General features: G+C 46.5%; 1 protein-coding gene across 22 annotated transcripts in view; it reads left to right on the top strand.

The window, feature by feature from the left end:
• Positions 1 to 14,150, top strand: part of R3HDM2 (R3H domain containing 2) — a 60,213-nt gene that overhangs the window by 28,586 nt on the left and 17,477 nt on the right. For 18 of the 22 annotated variants that reach the window (XM_075049734.1, XM_075049735.1, XM_075049733.1 and 15 more), the window contains 8 exons: positions 4,874 to 5,072; positions 6,236 to 6,277; positions 7,927 to 8,013; positions 9,633 to 9,759; positions 10,894 to 10,972; positions 11,743 to 11,802; positions 12,487 to 12,627; positions 13,018 to 13,126. In XM_075049734.1, coding sequence (XP_074905835.1) covers positions 4,905 to 5,072; positions 6,236 to 6,277; positions 7,927 to 8,013; positions 9,633 to 9,759; positions 10,894 to 10,972; positions 11,743 to 11,802; positions 12,487 to 12,627; positions 13,018 to 13,126 — 813 coding nt within the window. In that variant the 5' untranslated portion in view covers positions 4,874 to 4,904. Of the gene's footprint in view, positions 1 to 4,873; positions 5,073 to 6,235; positions 6,278 to 7,926; positions 8,014 to 8,405; positions 8,467 to 9,616; positions 9,760 to 9,801; positions 10,717 to 10,893; positions 10,973 to 11,742; positions 11,803 to 12,486; positions 12,628 to 13,017; positions 13,127 to 14,150 lie in introns of those variants that run through there. The other 4 variants (XM_075049740.1, XM_075049742.1, XM_075049741.1 and 1 more) reach the window with 4 other exon arrangements.

Raw genomic sequence — 14,150 nt, 5'->3', positions numbered from 1 at the left:
GGCCACTGCTTTCCATCTTCCCTCTTGCACGCTGGTTTGTTGGTTTTAATTACCAGTTGCACCAGCAAACCACCCTTGGGCTGGGCCAGCTCTTCCTGCACAGTTCTCCTCCCAGTGCTCAGAACTGCCTTTGATTGTCCATCAGAGCAATGTAGTGGGGACTGTCCTGCCCGCCAGTGAATCACCAGCCTCAGGATGTTTATTTCTGAGCCCTCAGAGCACTCTGCTTAGCATGTGATTGGATGTGCTTTGTTTCTAAGTGTGCTTTCTTTATATTTTATAACCAACCCGAGGATGGAGAAAGCCACTGTTGTTATGGCTATGTCAGGGTTTCTTCTTGGCAGCAAGACTCTGCAGCCTTGTCTGTAGTGAAAACTCTGTTCCATTAACATTGATGACCTGGGCTGAGTCTGGTAAGATTTCTGCTCTGCCGTGTTGAATGCCTTCTGGAGTGAGTCTCGGAAAGCTAAAAAATAATTCATTAATAACCAAGGGAGGAGATGGAGGGGAGTGAGTCAAGATTCTTGTCTTTGAAGCAAATTGTGAAGCCTGCTCAAGAGGGCTGTAAACATGCAAACTTGCTCCTCTGGTCATGGGTTGGACAAGGGACTGAGAAAGCCCACTCGCACTTGTTTCCTTTCCCCCTGAAAACTGAGAGGTAGCTTAGCTCTCTTGCATTGTGGGACAAGCTACCTCAGATACCTCTATTCTACTGCAACACAGGAGCATGCATGTAGGCAGCTACAGCCAAGCAGCCATATGTCTTCTTTGCACCCTCATTTAGCTCACAGGAGTGTGTCTGTACTCTGAGAAACAGGGCCAGGAAGAGAGAGTATTTAGCAGTAGGCTTCCTGCTTTTCCCAGATTTGCTGCTGGATCCATCCTAACTGTAAATGGAGAAGTTTCTTGCTTTTATTCCCTGCCTAACCAGGACCAGCTGCGGCCTGCATTGTCACGGCTTGGCAGCTGCAAATTGCATGTAGCAAAAGGCAGCAGAGGTGGAATTCAATGTTCCCCTTCAGGATGAAGAGGAGGATGTAAATCTGTCCTGGCTACCCCTTCACCTGGCCCTTGGCCAGCACACACAAAGTGTTCACACTGTCACTGCCCTGACTGGCCTGTTTACTTTGCCAGCCTCCAGACCCAAACTAAAAAATCAATGGCAGCTCACCCACCTTCTGTTGCTCTGTTTTTCTCTCTTCTGACACAGATCTTGTGGCTTCCCTAATGTTGCATCTATGTAATCTTTTCATTTCCCTGGCAAGGCACAGCTCAGTCCCACCCACCCCACCAAGTCCTCTGAACTTCCACTTTCTCTGCAAGCTGCTGTCTGTCACAGCAGATCATGTCTGCCACCCCCTTGCTGCATCCCACGTCTGTCCTGGGGGAGCAGGACTGATTCATTCATACAGAAGGGAAACCTCCTCTCAAAAGCATTGCTATTGAGAAGCACTAACAGTGCACATACCTTCTCTGAATTTTGTGTGCAGGGAAATATCCTGGAGGACCACTGTCAGGGATGGAAGCTTTATCAGGAGGGGGCAGCCTACAAAGGTCAATTCAGTGGCTCCGAGTTGTCTTTTGTGGAAAAGGAGAGGGAAAACTGATGATAATCCCCTTGTTCTGATGCCAAAGTTACATTGCAGTATGATGAGGAAAGATCCTGTTACCCTTCTCAAATTTGACTGAGGTGCTTAGCTTGAGGGTAAAAACTTGTTATAGGGTAGCTGTTGCAAAGAGAATGCGCTGTACAAAACCTGCTCCCTTATTTTAGCAAAGAAATTCCCCCTTTAGGTAAGTGTCAAATGTGCAGTTCAGGTACCTCCTTATGCCTCCCCTCCCCAAATCTGCTACAGGTCCTCCTGGCTTGTTTACCAGCCAGGCCCCTGGCTTGCACATGAGGCTGGAGCACTTGCCTACAGCATGGAACATTTTGGGGGGGGGGGGGGAGGCAGAGTTTACCAGCTTCACCCCCTGCACAATCCAGACTCCCACTAAGGAGGCTGGCATGCAAATCAAGCAAGTACTTTCTTTTCCTTTTCTGACCTAGTTCCTGTCGAAGGCATCGCAGCAGAGCACGACTCCCTCATGTGGGGACTCACCACCCCATGCAGTACGCTTGCTATAAACCTGAGAGCTTGATTGCGGTTCCTATTGGCAGGTGCTGGATACTCAGCCTGCTGGGATGAAGAACGGACCCTTGCAGCTGAAGGATAGATGCCTCAGGGATTCCCGAGGGAAGCTGCTTCCTGCAGGGGTGCTCCAGGAGGTGCCTGTCAATGGGATCATCTGTGGTGCTGCATGCTGTCCCATGGGACTGTGCCAGGAAGGGGTAGGGAGCAGCCAACTGATCCATGCAGTGTAAAAATCTGCACTAATCAGCATTCAGAATAGCAGATTGAGGTGCTCTCGCCCTCTCCTCCACCTGGTTTTTGAGACCACATACATGCTCGGAAATCATTAGCAGCCGGAAGGGAGAGGTGTTTGCTCAACAGCAGACTGCTCTCTGATTCTTTTTCTGTAACAAGCTATCGATGGCAGCTGTTTTCTGATGGGAGCCACCAGTTTGGTTGTGGGACAGGCTGCTTGGTACAGTGTGACGATGCTGGGCTGAAGGACCCTGGCTCAGCACTGCAGCGGGGATGGCATGTTTGTTCAGTGTTGCTCCTTAGGTGAGAAGAGAGCCTTCTGGCCCCTGGTGTCCTCATCTTAACACTTTCAGGTGTGCTACCTGCTTCCCAGGTGTGGGGAGTTGCTTATGGAATTAACAGTGGCTTTCTTGTAGCCTTCCTGCTCTAGAATGAATGCATGTGAACAGTGGCTGAGATCTTCCAGCAGTTGTGTCTAGTGAGAAATACCGTGTTTTCATACAGTGCTGGGATGTATCTGCTTGCCTGTATCAAACCGTAGCATCCACAGTCACTCTGCTATGGACACATGTGTGTGCCTTAAAACATACTGGTTCCTATGCATAAACCATACAGTACAGCCCTGTCAGCTTAATCCTTGCCAGCTTTTTTTTGCTTTCCCTGCATCCTTTTTCTGTGGATTTTCTGGGGTCAGTGGTGGTATTTCTCACACAACGTTAAGGTGCCGCTTACTCAGCAAGGCCTTGGGTTAAGTAACTTTTTCCTTTCCTGGGTCTCCTATCTGTGACTCTGAACTGACAGCAGCGAGTCTTACTGCTGGGGGAAAGCTCATCGTAAGTCTAGAACGGGTGATGACAGGTGTGAAGGAAAGCTAAGGCGACTGCAGCTTCCTCCTTTTGTCAGTAAGCATCCTGTTCCATCCTCTCGCGTGGATCCAGTGCAGTGCTGGCATCTCCGAGGCACAGTTGCTACGTAGTGCTGTGGTTTGTCTGGCTGCAGCCCTGCCACGGGGGGGTTGCCTGTAACAGACAGCATTTTCCATTCACAACAGGGCATACGCCCTGGATGTCTTAACAATTTTGTTACAAATCCCTGTAAGAATCCATGAGCTAGAAGCAGTTGATTGCGCGCTCTCACTTTCTGTATCGGGAACTGATTCCAGTAGCTGCAATAAGAGTCAAATATGTGTTTTATCTTCAGTAGCCCCACAAATTAAAGGGGAATGAGGTTAAATTAGTTAATGGAATATTAGCAGTTCCTATGCAGAGCCAAGAGTTGATAAATGTCTGAGATCTGACTCTTCCTCAGACATGTTCTGCCAAAGTAATTAATAAAACAAGTTGTTAAATATCAGCTGTGTTTTCCATTGCCCAGGCCTTTTGCCTGAGCCTCTCCCAAATTTGGGCTTCCCCTTTTCTTTTTGGAAACTTGTCTCAATGATCCTACCTTTTATGCTGCCTTTATCCAGCCTCCTCGTTCTATCATCAGGACAAACATTGGGTTCTGCGCAGGCAGTGTCTCTGCAAACGTGTTTCTCGGTACCAGAATCCCTCTGCAGTCCTGTGTAAGCTGGTTTAGCCCTCGCTCAAGCTCAAAGAGGCCTGCTTTGAGTTAGCTGAGAGGGCTGACATTTCACTTCTAGGCAATCGGTTTGGAATTAACAATTTGATGAATGGATATGTGACGTGTTCATTGCTCTTCTTTAAGACTGTCAGCAGACTGAGGCACATGTTGCTGCCCTGTCTAGATTCTGCTCTGATTCAGAGGTGGTTTCAGGGGTTCTGTGGGCTGCCTGTGTTCTTGCTAATCAAAAGAAAGCAATTAAATGCAACTTTGTCAGGAAGCATTATTTTTTTATCTTAATCTGTAATTTGACTGGTATCGTTTGACTCCCACTTTTGCTGAAGTATCTAACCATAGGCAGCTAGAGAGAAGATACCAGGGGTTACCTTATTTCACAGGAAGAACCGGAGCAATGTCTTGGGTGCGAGGCTGTTTTCTCACTGAAGATTTGACTGATTGCAAGAAGGACTGGGCTGGGATTTGGGGAAAATATGCACATTTTTTTGTTGTTTGTTCTGGGGCAGAGCACACCTTCTCTGGTTGGTTGAGTTTATTTCACCTACTGAATTCCTTGCCTCTGGATGTTTGCTAGCATTAGGACTACCCTCAGTCTCTCCCTTGCATCAAAGCAGTTAGAGGGCAGAGTGCCTGCACTGGGGACCTCTGTATATCTCAGAGGCTTTGTTCAGCCCTGCTAGTGTCTCCAGAGTCCTGGTGAGAATCATGGAGCTCCTGCAAGGTCCCCTCAAGCCAGGTGCTGCAAGGGACTGCATCCCAGGGGATGAGTGGGTGGGCTGTCGTTGGAGTGCTTGGTTTGGGGTCTTTGTACACAAGATGAGTTACAAGGAAGTTACAACCTATATGTGCAAGAGTTTGTGTTCCAGATAGAAACTCTCTCCACCCTGACTCCCTTCTACCCATTCTGTCACCTCTTCTGGCAGGTGCTCATTGCTACGTTGTAGGGCTCTGAAGATGTCAAACAGCAACACAGCACAGGAGTCTCTGGAAATAATGAAGGAGTCTGAAAAAAAGGTGGTTGAGGAATCTGTGAACAAAACCAAATATGTATCCAGGTCACCAAGCAAGGAGGAGGTGGAGAAGGATGGGGGGGAGGAGGTCAGCGTGCGCCAGGAATCTCAGGTAAGCGAGCAGACAAGTGGGTAGGCCCTTCTGCCAGCTTGCGGAGCTAGGCCTTCTTCTACTTGGCAAACACAAGCTATTTGCTATCCCTTCTGAGAGGGGCCTAAGCCTGTGCTAGCACCTCCCAAGGGGATACCATGCCGTACAGACTGTGGTGTTCATAGGCTGCTCTCTTTCTCTTTAGCTGAATCTGTTCTGCTCAGAGTGGAATAATTTAAATATTCTTTGAGCCTGGGAGAAAATGAGACTGGTGTACTCCTGGGGGCACTTGTGCTCAGTCCCCAGGTTCTAGTCCCATGGCTGTTACCTCCCTTTTATTCCTTTCTTTGACCTAAAGATCAGTTAATGACTTAATGTGAAGTGAAGGCATCCCAGGGAAAGCTTGGTTTCAAGAATAGTGCTTGGCCATTGCTTTGCTGCTGTTAAAAATGCCCAAATAGGAAGCGAATGTTCTGGGATTTCATTTCAGCAAGGAAAAAAAAAAATCCACGCAAGCATCATTTGAAGGGTGCTGGGACTCATCCCTGCTGCTCTGCTCTCCTGTCACATGTGCTTTTGGCTTAGTGTTGAGCTTGAAGAAATGCCCACCCTCAACAACCTGCTGAATGCTTCTGCATTTAAAGCTGCTGGCTGGCACCAGATTTGTTCCACCACTGCGTGGGCAGACACCAGTGTTGCTCAGAAAGAGCCTGACTTTGGTCACTTCATAATGTGGAATGGGGAAAGATTTCTTAGAAGGTAGGGATAACAGATGACTCAGTGTCTCTTAAATCAGAGCAGCAGTGTGTCTCTCTTGTGATCCACTGTATTAGAACCCCCTTGTGTCCCAGGAATGGTAGAAGACTTCTAGTTTTCTCACTTAGAAGTTTGTCATGCACCTCTACCTGTATACCCTGCGATCCCACAGTTGTGCTGGTTCTGTCAGAAACAGAGGAACTAGGTCTAATCCATGTGAAGTTTTTTAAGCATTTTTTGCCCACCTGGGGCCTGACAGGGCAGCCCTCCAGGTCTTCCTATTTGCACATGCTTCCATTACTGTCAGGTAGAGATTTTCTTCAGAGTCATTTTACACACCCAGTGTTGTGCTGTCTTGCATAGCAAATACCATTTACAGTGTACACATTCAGATTAAGCTTCTTGCCTTATCTTTCCTGTCTCCACAGAGGCGAACTTCGAGTCATGGACATGCCAGAAAAAGAGCCAAGGTATGACCTCTTCTGATGTCCCATTCTTTTGGCAATTCTGAGCTGAGTCGTGATCCCAACCATAGGATGGTACTCTCAAGTCTTTCCTGTCTCCAGAAGCAACATGCAACACATGATGGTTCAGGACAGTAACTTTCTATGCACTGGAGCATGAGTGCTCCTTTTTAACACACACTTATCCATGAAGGAACTGTTTGCTGTTATTAACTGCCACACCTGTCCTCTCCCCAGAGCCCAAAATGCCAGAAATGAAATTCAGAGGTATCACTGGAGGGACAGGGCAGTGCACTGGCCTGTTACACCCTCCAGTTAAAAGCCAGGGTTAAGTATAACTGCCTGGTTTCACATAAGACCATTTTTCTTCAGGGAATACCACATTTGCTCCCATAACGATGGCACATGCACGTTAGTGAATTCAAAAATTTTGCTAGTAATAAGCACCAGGACGCCACTGTTCTAGAACATTGCTTGTAGGCAAAATCTTGGGGTAAAAATGCAGCCATTGTGTGATTTTATTTTATTTTATTTTATTTTATTTTATTTTATTTTATTTTATTTTTTCCCCCTACTGAAGCACCTTATCAAAAGTGGCCAAGAATTTTCCAGGCTTGGCAGTTACAGAAACATAACATAATTCAGGAGTCCATCTAGTCCAGCTAGAATTCATTTAGTCCAGCCTCCTACTCAAAACAGGGTCAGCTGTGACGTCTGACTAGGTTGCTCAGGGCTTGATTTTAAAACTGTGATTGAGATGGCGAGGGTGTCGTCGTCCCCCCCCCCCTTTTTTTTGTATCTTTCACAAAAGTTCAAACCCAAATGAAGACAGATTCTGCCCTGAGGCATGGAAGAGAGGGGAGATCAGTTAAATTTGTAACAGGGGTTCTGCCTGGTTTTTTTTCTGATGAAAGTAATGTATGAAACAAATGTGCTGCTTATGGTTCTGTTTGGTCTTAAAAGCCAGGACTGTGCAGTACCCAAACAGGCTGTCATTCCCATTCCTGCCCTGCCTATACCTAGGGCACTTCAGGCCTTTCTCCATATTGTTGATCCTGCCTGGGATCTCATGTGACTGGTTGATATATTTTTTCCTATTGGTGGCCCAAGTAAGTCAACTTGCCAAGAGTCCTGAAAGTGCAGGTTTTATTTTAAGCGTTTTTCTCTAAGCACTGCTACATTACCCAAAATGATGAAAGTCATCAGTTCAGACAGGCAAGATGTAAATGGGATGACAGCCTTTTAATTAAGAACAGTAACAATCTTCACATCTTAAAAAACAATAAAATAGTTGGTTTCAGTTATATCCTTTGTTGATGGTTTTAATTCTTGCCAGGTGAGGAGGGGAGGGGCTGGAATTGCTCTTGCTGAAGAGGTCAAAGAGCGCATGAATTAAGGCAGCGAACTTTCTCACCTAAAATTTGGTTTGTTCAAATCTTAATCAAAGACTGAAGGAAGAAAATAACTGATTTGTTCTAGGACTCCAAGCCTTTGTATATTCCTGTTTGCTGCAAGAAGCTCGTTTGGTAGTCCTCCTTTTTAGCAGTTTAATTAACAATAACTGCATGAGTGGCTTGGTAACGTAGCAGCATGAACTTAAGTATGTGTGTTTTGGCTGAGGTGTCCTAACTATACTCTTTCTTTTCCTTCTCCAGTCTAATTCAAAGCTTAAACTGGTCAGGAGTTTGGCTGTATGTGAAGAATCGTCTAGCCCCTTTGTAGATGGGCTACTGGAGTCCCAGGTAGGCCTAGAATGAGTCAAGCTGTGGAGTGTGGAAGCCCAGAAAATCCACATCTTGCTAGAACTGATGTCCTGTCCTGGGCTTGTGGGTCTGAGTGCCAAGAATTTCCCACAAGAGGCTGCTTTTGAAGGAAGCTGTCATGTGAGCACTGCTCGTATGTGTACAGTCACAACCCTTCTCTTATGAGGAATCATCTGCATCAACTCACTGGGCACCCCAACAACTTAAGTTGTGCAGGCTTAATGCCCCCGAAAATGCAACGGCACTTCATGTTCACAAAGCCCTTGGGGTTTTGGCCATGGGAAGGAAGTTTTTATGCAAGCCCTTTTCTTGCAGCTCAGGCTGCAGTGACTGAAAGCAGCCAGCTCACAGAGAAGTGATATGCACTGCTCTGCAGAGATGATCCCCATCTGTGGTCACCGTGGACAGTGACAGAGAAGCTGAATCTTGAAGGTGGGCAGCAGTCAGGGAGGCGCTGAGAACCTGTCTGCACTGGCGAGAGCACATGGGTTGAGCTTTCTCTGCCCACACAAGCTTTAGAAGCACAGGATGGTGCAGTGTGCGGAGATCTGAGCTGGCTCACTGTAGATCAGGTTGTGGCTAGCTATAGCCCATCTTTGTCGAGCTGACGTAGTACCGCACCATGCAGAGTCACCAGCTTAGGTCTGTGGTGCTAAATCAGAGACCGCTGTGCTACTTTCCATTGACAAGGACAAACTTGGCCTATGCTAGGGCTGAGTGCTGCCCAGACCACCTCACCCTTGTGGTGAATGCGGTACTTGGCCTCTAAGCCTTCCTTGTGTTGAGACCCCCAGCTCCAGAGGCTGGTCTCCTGTCTTATGATTGGTTCACTTAGAACTGTAGGGTCACTAGGAGGACTTTTAAAACAACCATAAGCACACATCGTGGTGCCACAGAACTGTACTAGTGTAAAGGCAGAAGGATGGGGAAGGATCAGCTGGCACAAAGGGTAGTGGTTTTATAGTCCGTTTTAACTTGAATTTGAGCAGCACATCATCTGACATTGCCTTTGACAATCTCACTGGTGTTTAACATTTCTTCCCATGGAGCAGGGGGAATCCTCAGGCCATGCTGGGCAGTTGCAACTCAAGAGAGGACGTGAAAAGAAACATCAGAAGGCCCCATGTGGCACAGGGACCATTCATGACACCACATATGCTTTTTGCTGTGTATTCTGTTTTCTCTTCATGCCCTTTCTCTTTCCAGGTTAGATGGTAGAGTCTGACTGAAACAGTGCAGGACCTACCTCACCTTAGGCACTCCTGAGTCCAAAATGTAGTAGCATTTTATCAGCTTCAAATAGGGAAGCATGTTACTTAGATTCTGAGGTGATCCAGGCCAGGGAGGTTTTCAACAGTGACAAATGCTGTTGAGACCCCCCTCAGAGCCTGCTGAAGGCTTCTTGTTGGGAGGAGGGTGGGGAGAGAGACTGCTTTGTCTGCTCTGAGAATGGGGCTTCTTATGAAATGTCTCAGATCTGCAACCTGAATCTCCTGCCTTTCTGTGATGCCTTTCTCAGTTGCCAACATCTCCAGCCATGGCAGTGATTCCAGGGAGTGTGCAAGTGACTCAGACCAGCCTGGTTTGTTTTGTTCCAGGACATCATTCAGTTGCACGTTAGCTGCCCCTCTGACAAGGAAGAGGAAAAGTCCACAAAAGATGGGGCTGAGAAAGAAGAAAAAGACAAGAATAAAGAAAAGGCACCAAGGAAAATGCTGTCTCGAGGTCAGGTGCTCATTTGAACAGCGCAGGTCCTTTCTTACTCGCTTTGAGGATTCTGCTGGCCAGTGGTACAGTTGTTGGAAGCAGAGTGGCTATCTCTGCTGATGACTGTACAGGAACGTATCATTTTCATGACATCCTTTCTGAGCAAAGTATGGAGAGGGAGGGGGGAGGGTTTCTCTAGATTATTGGCATGCGCCCCAACAGACTTGCAGGCTTCCTGCATAGTTTATAGTGATCTGGTGGCTTTTTAAATGTGCAGATGCAAACCCAATAAGATCCACTGTATAGACTTTTGCTTTCAGTTTAGATTTGATTTTATAAAACCTGCTACAGGTGGCAAGATGTGAGGTTGCAAGGAGGTGAGCTAAGTTTCTGCTGTATGATCCTGCGTGTATGATTTTGGGGCATAGAAATGGCTAAAAAGATACACATTTAATCTAGTGAGCAAATTGCACCTGAAATCCTTGTACAGATGGCAACTCTGCACTGGTGCGGATTCAGTTTCGCTTACTGTTTTTTCTGCGATTACTTTTAAATTAAAAAGGGTGTGGGGAGAGGGGAAGAGCAGGGCCAGTGGGGCTTTCCAGTTAAATAGCTTGCGGGATCAAAGGTGCAGAAGTTGCTTGTACAAAAGCATGGTATACGATGCTTGCAGGGGCCTTCTGTAACAGCGTGGAATACCCTGAGTGTACTCTGAGTGGCTGGTTTTAGTGGCAAAGTTTCCTTCCATGAACTGATCTGATCTCCCTCTCTCTGGCATCCTCCTAATGGGGCCTTGTGCTCATAGTGCCTTGTATGTAGCGTACTGACCCTCCTGCTGCTCACAGGGGAAAGGGTATACAGTCCCTATTTTACAGATTGAGAAACTTGACCTAGAGGTTGCATTCAGAGCCTGTGCTAGAAACTGGACTTGAGCCCAGGTGATATGGGTCCCAACCTATGCAGTTCTGTAACAAGGTGGGCTTTTTTTCCTCTCTTCCTGTCGTGAGTAGTTGGTGCTGAGAATGAGGCCGAATTTCCTCTGGCAGCAACGTGGGGACATCATCCTCATGCGTGTAGTGAGACACACACCTCTTCCCTTCAGTCTATTCTATCGCAGTGTTTTGTTAATTTGTTCTGCTGCTGTTGTTTCAGATTCCAGCCAGGAATATACAGACTCCACTGGAATAGATTTGCATGAATTTTTAGTAAATACACTGAAAAAAAACCCACGGTAGGTCCCTAGTCAGTAAAACAACATGCTGATGGAGTGAAGGGAGGGAGTACCTGGCAACCAATGCTTCTTTGATTGACTCTTAAACCCATGGTGTTTGTGTGCATGTGTGTATATGTATGTATGTATTCATGTATGTTGGGAGGAGGGGGATACTGCAGCAACTACAGAAAGTACCTGAAAGTGTGTTTTACTTTTTGGAATTCAGAGATCATTACTGGAAGCTGGGGCAGTGTAGAAACAAAAAGCACAACTGTAATTTTATGTACTGCAGTCAATCAAAACATGCAATTGTGTATTACAAAGAGAGAAAGAGGAAAAAAAAATTGTTTGAATGCAAGCAGGAAGGAATCTTGATTGCTTTAAAACCCTTCTATAAATGATTGTCAAATACCAACCTCTAAAGCAACTGCTGCTGTGTCAGTAATAAATGTAATCAAGCCAAATGCTGGCGTAGAATAACAAAGCTGGAGTCTCTACCAGTGGAGCTTCCAGCAGAGCAGAGATTCAATATTACCAAAAGCCAAGCACTGTTAGCAAAGCAACAACTTTAAACTGAAAAAAAAATCTGGCAATTAATTTACTATATATGAAAAAAATGTGGAGTTTTTTAGTTCATTCCTGTGGAGGATGTGTGAGGCCTGGTTAATAGTGTTGCTTGCTCCAGGTATTTGTGACTTTTCTCTGTTGTGGGGAGGGGGATACCAAGCAGAGAAAGCTGTGTTTCACTGCTTCTAAAGGTGGCCTTTTCCTTTTTCTTTTCTTGACAGGGATAGAATGATGCTACTAAAGTTAGAACAGGAGATTCTGGAATTTATTAGTGATAACAAGTAAGTGATCATTAAGTTTGTGTCAAGCAAAAGAGGTTTGTAACTTACAGTTTAGGAACTTGGGCACCCGGGGAAGAAGGGAGTGTCTTTTGGACACGCTGGTTAGGAGGCCTGTTCTTTTGTACATCCTCCATCTCCTTTTGTCCATACACAAGGTTTCTGAGTATCACATTGATTGGGTATCAATTGCTTTAACACCCTATCCACTGTGAAGGAGATTAGTGCCACTGTGCTTCTTTTCCTAGCATAAACTGGGAGCGGAGAAACTAGGGGCAGGATTCACATCCCAGAACATGAGGTGGAATAGGTGTCTGCAGCAGAGCTTGCAAACTTCTTTATCTAATAGGATCAGAGAAGTCGCAGTATAAGTACTAATTCTGGCTCCTGTTCCTGCTTAGAAACAAATGTGCATTTCTGCACAAGCTGGTCTTGTTTCAGGAAAGACCTATTCAACTTGAGCTCTTGAATCAGCCCAACTCTGTCTGACAAAGCAGTGTAAGCCCATGCTCATGCTCAGTGTAAGAGGCAGCACTTGAGTCATGACTTAACTGCATAGAATAGGTGGTATGGTCTGACCTGGGATCTGGTTAAGGCTCCTTTGGCCTTGATCTCTCTTTTGTTGTCAGATTATCATTGTCTGTTTCAAGGCCTTCTAAATTCTAATGCTTTCTCCCCTCTTCTCAGCAATCAGTTTAAGAAGTTCCCTCAGATGACTTCATACCATAGGATGCTGCTGCACCGGGTAGCTGCCTACTTCGGCATGGACCATAACGTTGACCAAACCGGGAAGGCGGTCATTATCAACAAGACCAGTAACACACGAATGTAAGGGGGAGGGAGAGAGAATAACTGGGCTGGCATCCCCTTCCCTTCCTTGCATGGTGCTGCATGACCCCCAGACACAGAGTCCTGGCATGGTCCAGAGCAGGATGGATTCCACACCACATTTTTTTGCCTCCATAAGAAGGGCAGGTCCCCTCTCTAGAAGAGAAGAATCCCTCACTTCCAGTCCTAAGTGTATGTATTTGCAAGCCCTTCCTAGCTCTCTTTAGTTCTCAGAGAAGGGGCAGGAGCTCTTGTTGCCATCAGACAGAGGAGAGATTCAACACAACAAACATCTTTGCACACCCCCTTACTCCCTGCAAAGCAGTGGTTTTATGAAGACAGTTCTATGCCTATTTTTGCCCTTCTAACAAGGGCTGGTTCTTCCTGCAGCCCTGAGCAGAGGTTCTCTGAGCACATCAAAGATGAGAAGAATGCAGAGTTCCCGCAGAGGTTTATCCTAAAACGAGATGATACCAGCATGGACCGAGATGATAATCAGGTAAGGGTGGCAATGGGGTATCTGCATACTTCGTGAAAGTTAAATGCAACTTTTCTAAGATGAGAACTATAAATTTCTCTTGGGTTTCCTGCAGTTACCTTCTTTAATAGAAGCTTCTACCCCACCCAAGCAGCAGCATCTAGATATATCATGAAAACTTTACAAAATACTGTGGAAATGCATGAAGAATTTGTGTGGATTCTGTGGGGGGTACTTTTCTGTACCCTGAATATCGACTGGTGGCTGGGCCAGGCTTTAAGGTGAAGCCTTTTGCTAAGGTTTCCTTGGAAATGCCCCAGAGCCGAGTGTTGCCAAGCATCTCTCCCACCCCTCCCCAGGGCTTGCAGCGAGTCAAGCTGTGAAGTCATCAGGACCTCGCAGTGCTGCTGGAAGGAAACCATCGGCAAAATGAAACACTTTGAGCTCAGCAGCATTGCCAGTCATCGGAGCTAAAAACCCTCCTGAATCTCTGGCTGCCTTCAGGCTGTCACAGGTGGCACCACACCCATAACACAGAGCTAGCCTTGTTCATCTGTGGCTGTTTTCCCAGCCTGTGTCAGACAGAATCTTGAACGTCAAAAACGGGGCAAGAGACAGGAGACCTCTTCACCAGGGATCTCATGCTCTTTGCTCTTATAGTTCCCATCTTAACATCGCCCCAGCATACCACTATCCCTTGCGTTGGGTCATGTTTCTGAACTTCAGTCGTCAGGATGGGGATCTGGTCATTGCAGTCGGTATCATTTTCTGGTTTCCCCATGGTGGTGCTCTGCAGGTGATGCAGCTGCCCGCGAAGCACAGAATCCATGACTGAGCAGGAGTTTGCTGTGTTGGCATATGCTCCAAAGAGTGGCCTTTAGCTTTTGACCCCTGGGAAAAGACTGTCTTTCAGAAGCACATGGTGATAGTCCTGATCTGTCCCTTCTGAATCAGACAGAGTTCAGGCAGAGTGGTTGTGCTTGATCCAGGAGGTGGAGTGCACTAAGACCTCCAGGATGTTCATCCCTAGACATAGGTGTCCAGA

The sequence above is a fragment of the Buteo buteo genome, chromosome 17, assembly GCF_964188355.1.
Source record: "Buteo buteo chromosome 17, bButBut1.hap1.1, whole genome shotgun sequence".
Lineage (NCBI taxonomy): Eukaryota > Metazoa > Chordata > Aves > Accipitriformes > Accipitridae > Buteo > Buteo buteo.
Note: the sequence above shows the minus strand (reverse complement) of the source record. Positions and strands in the feature narration are given on the sequence as shown.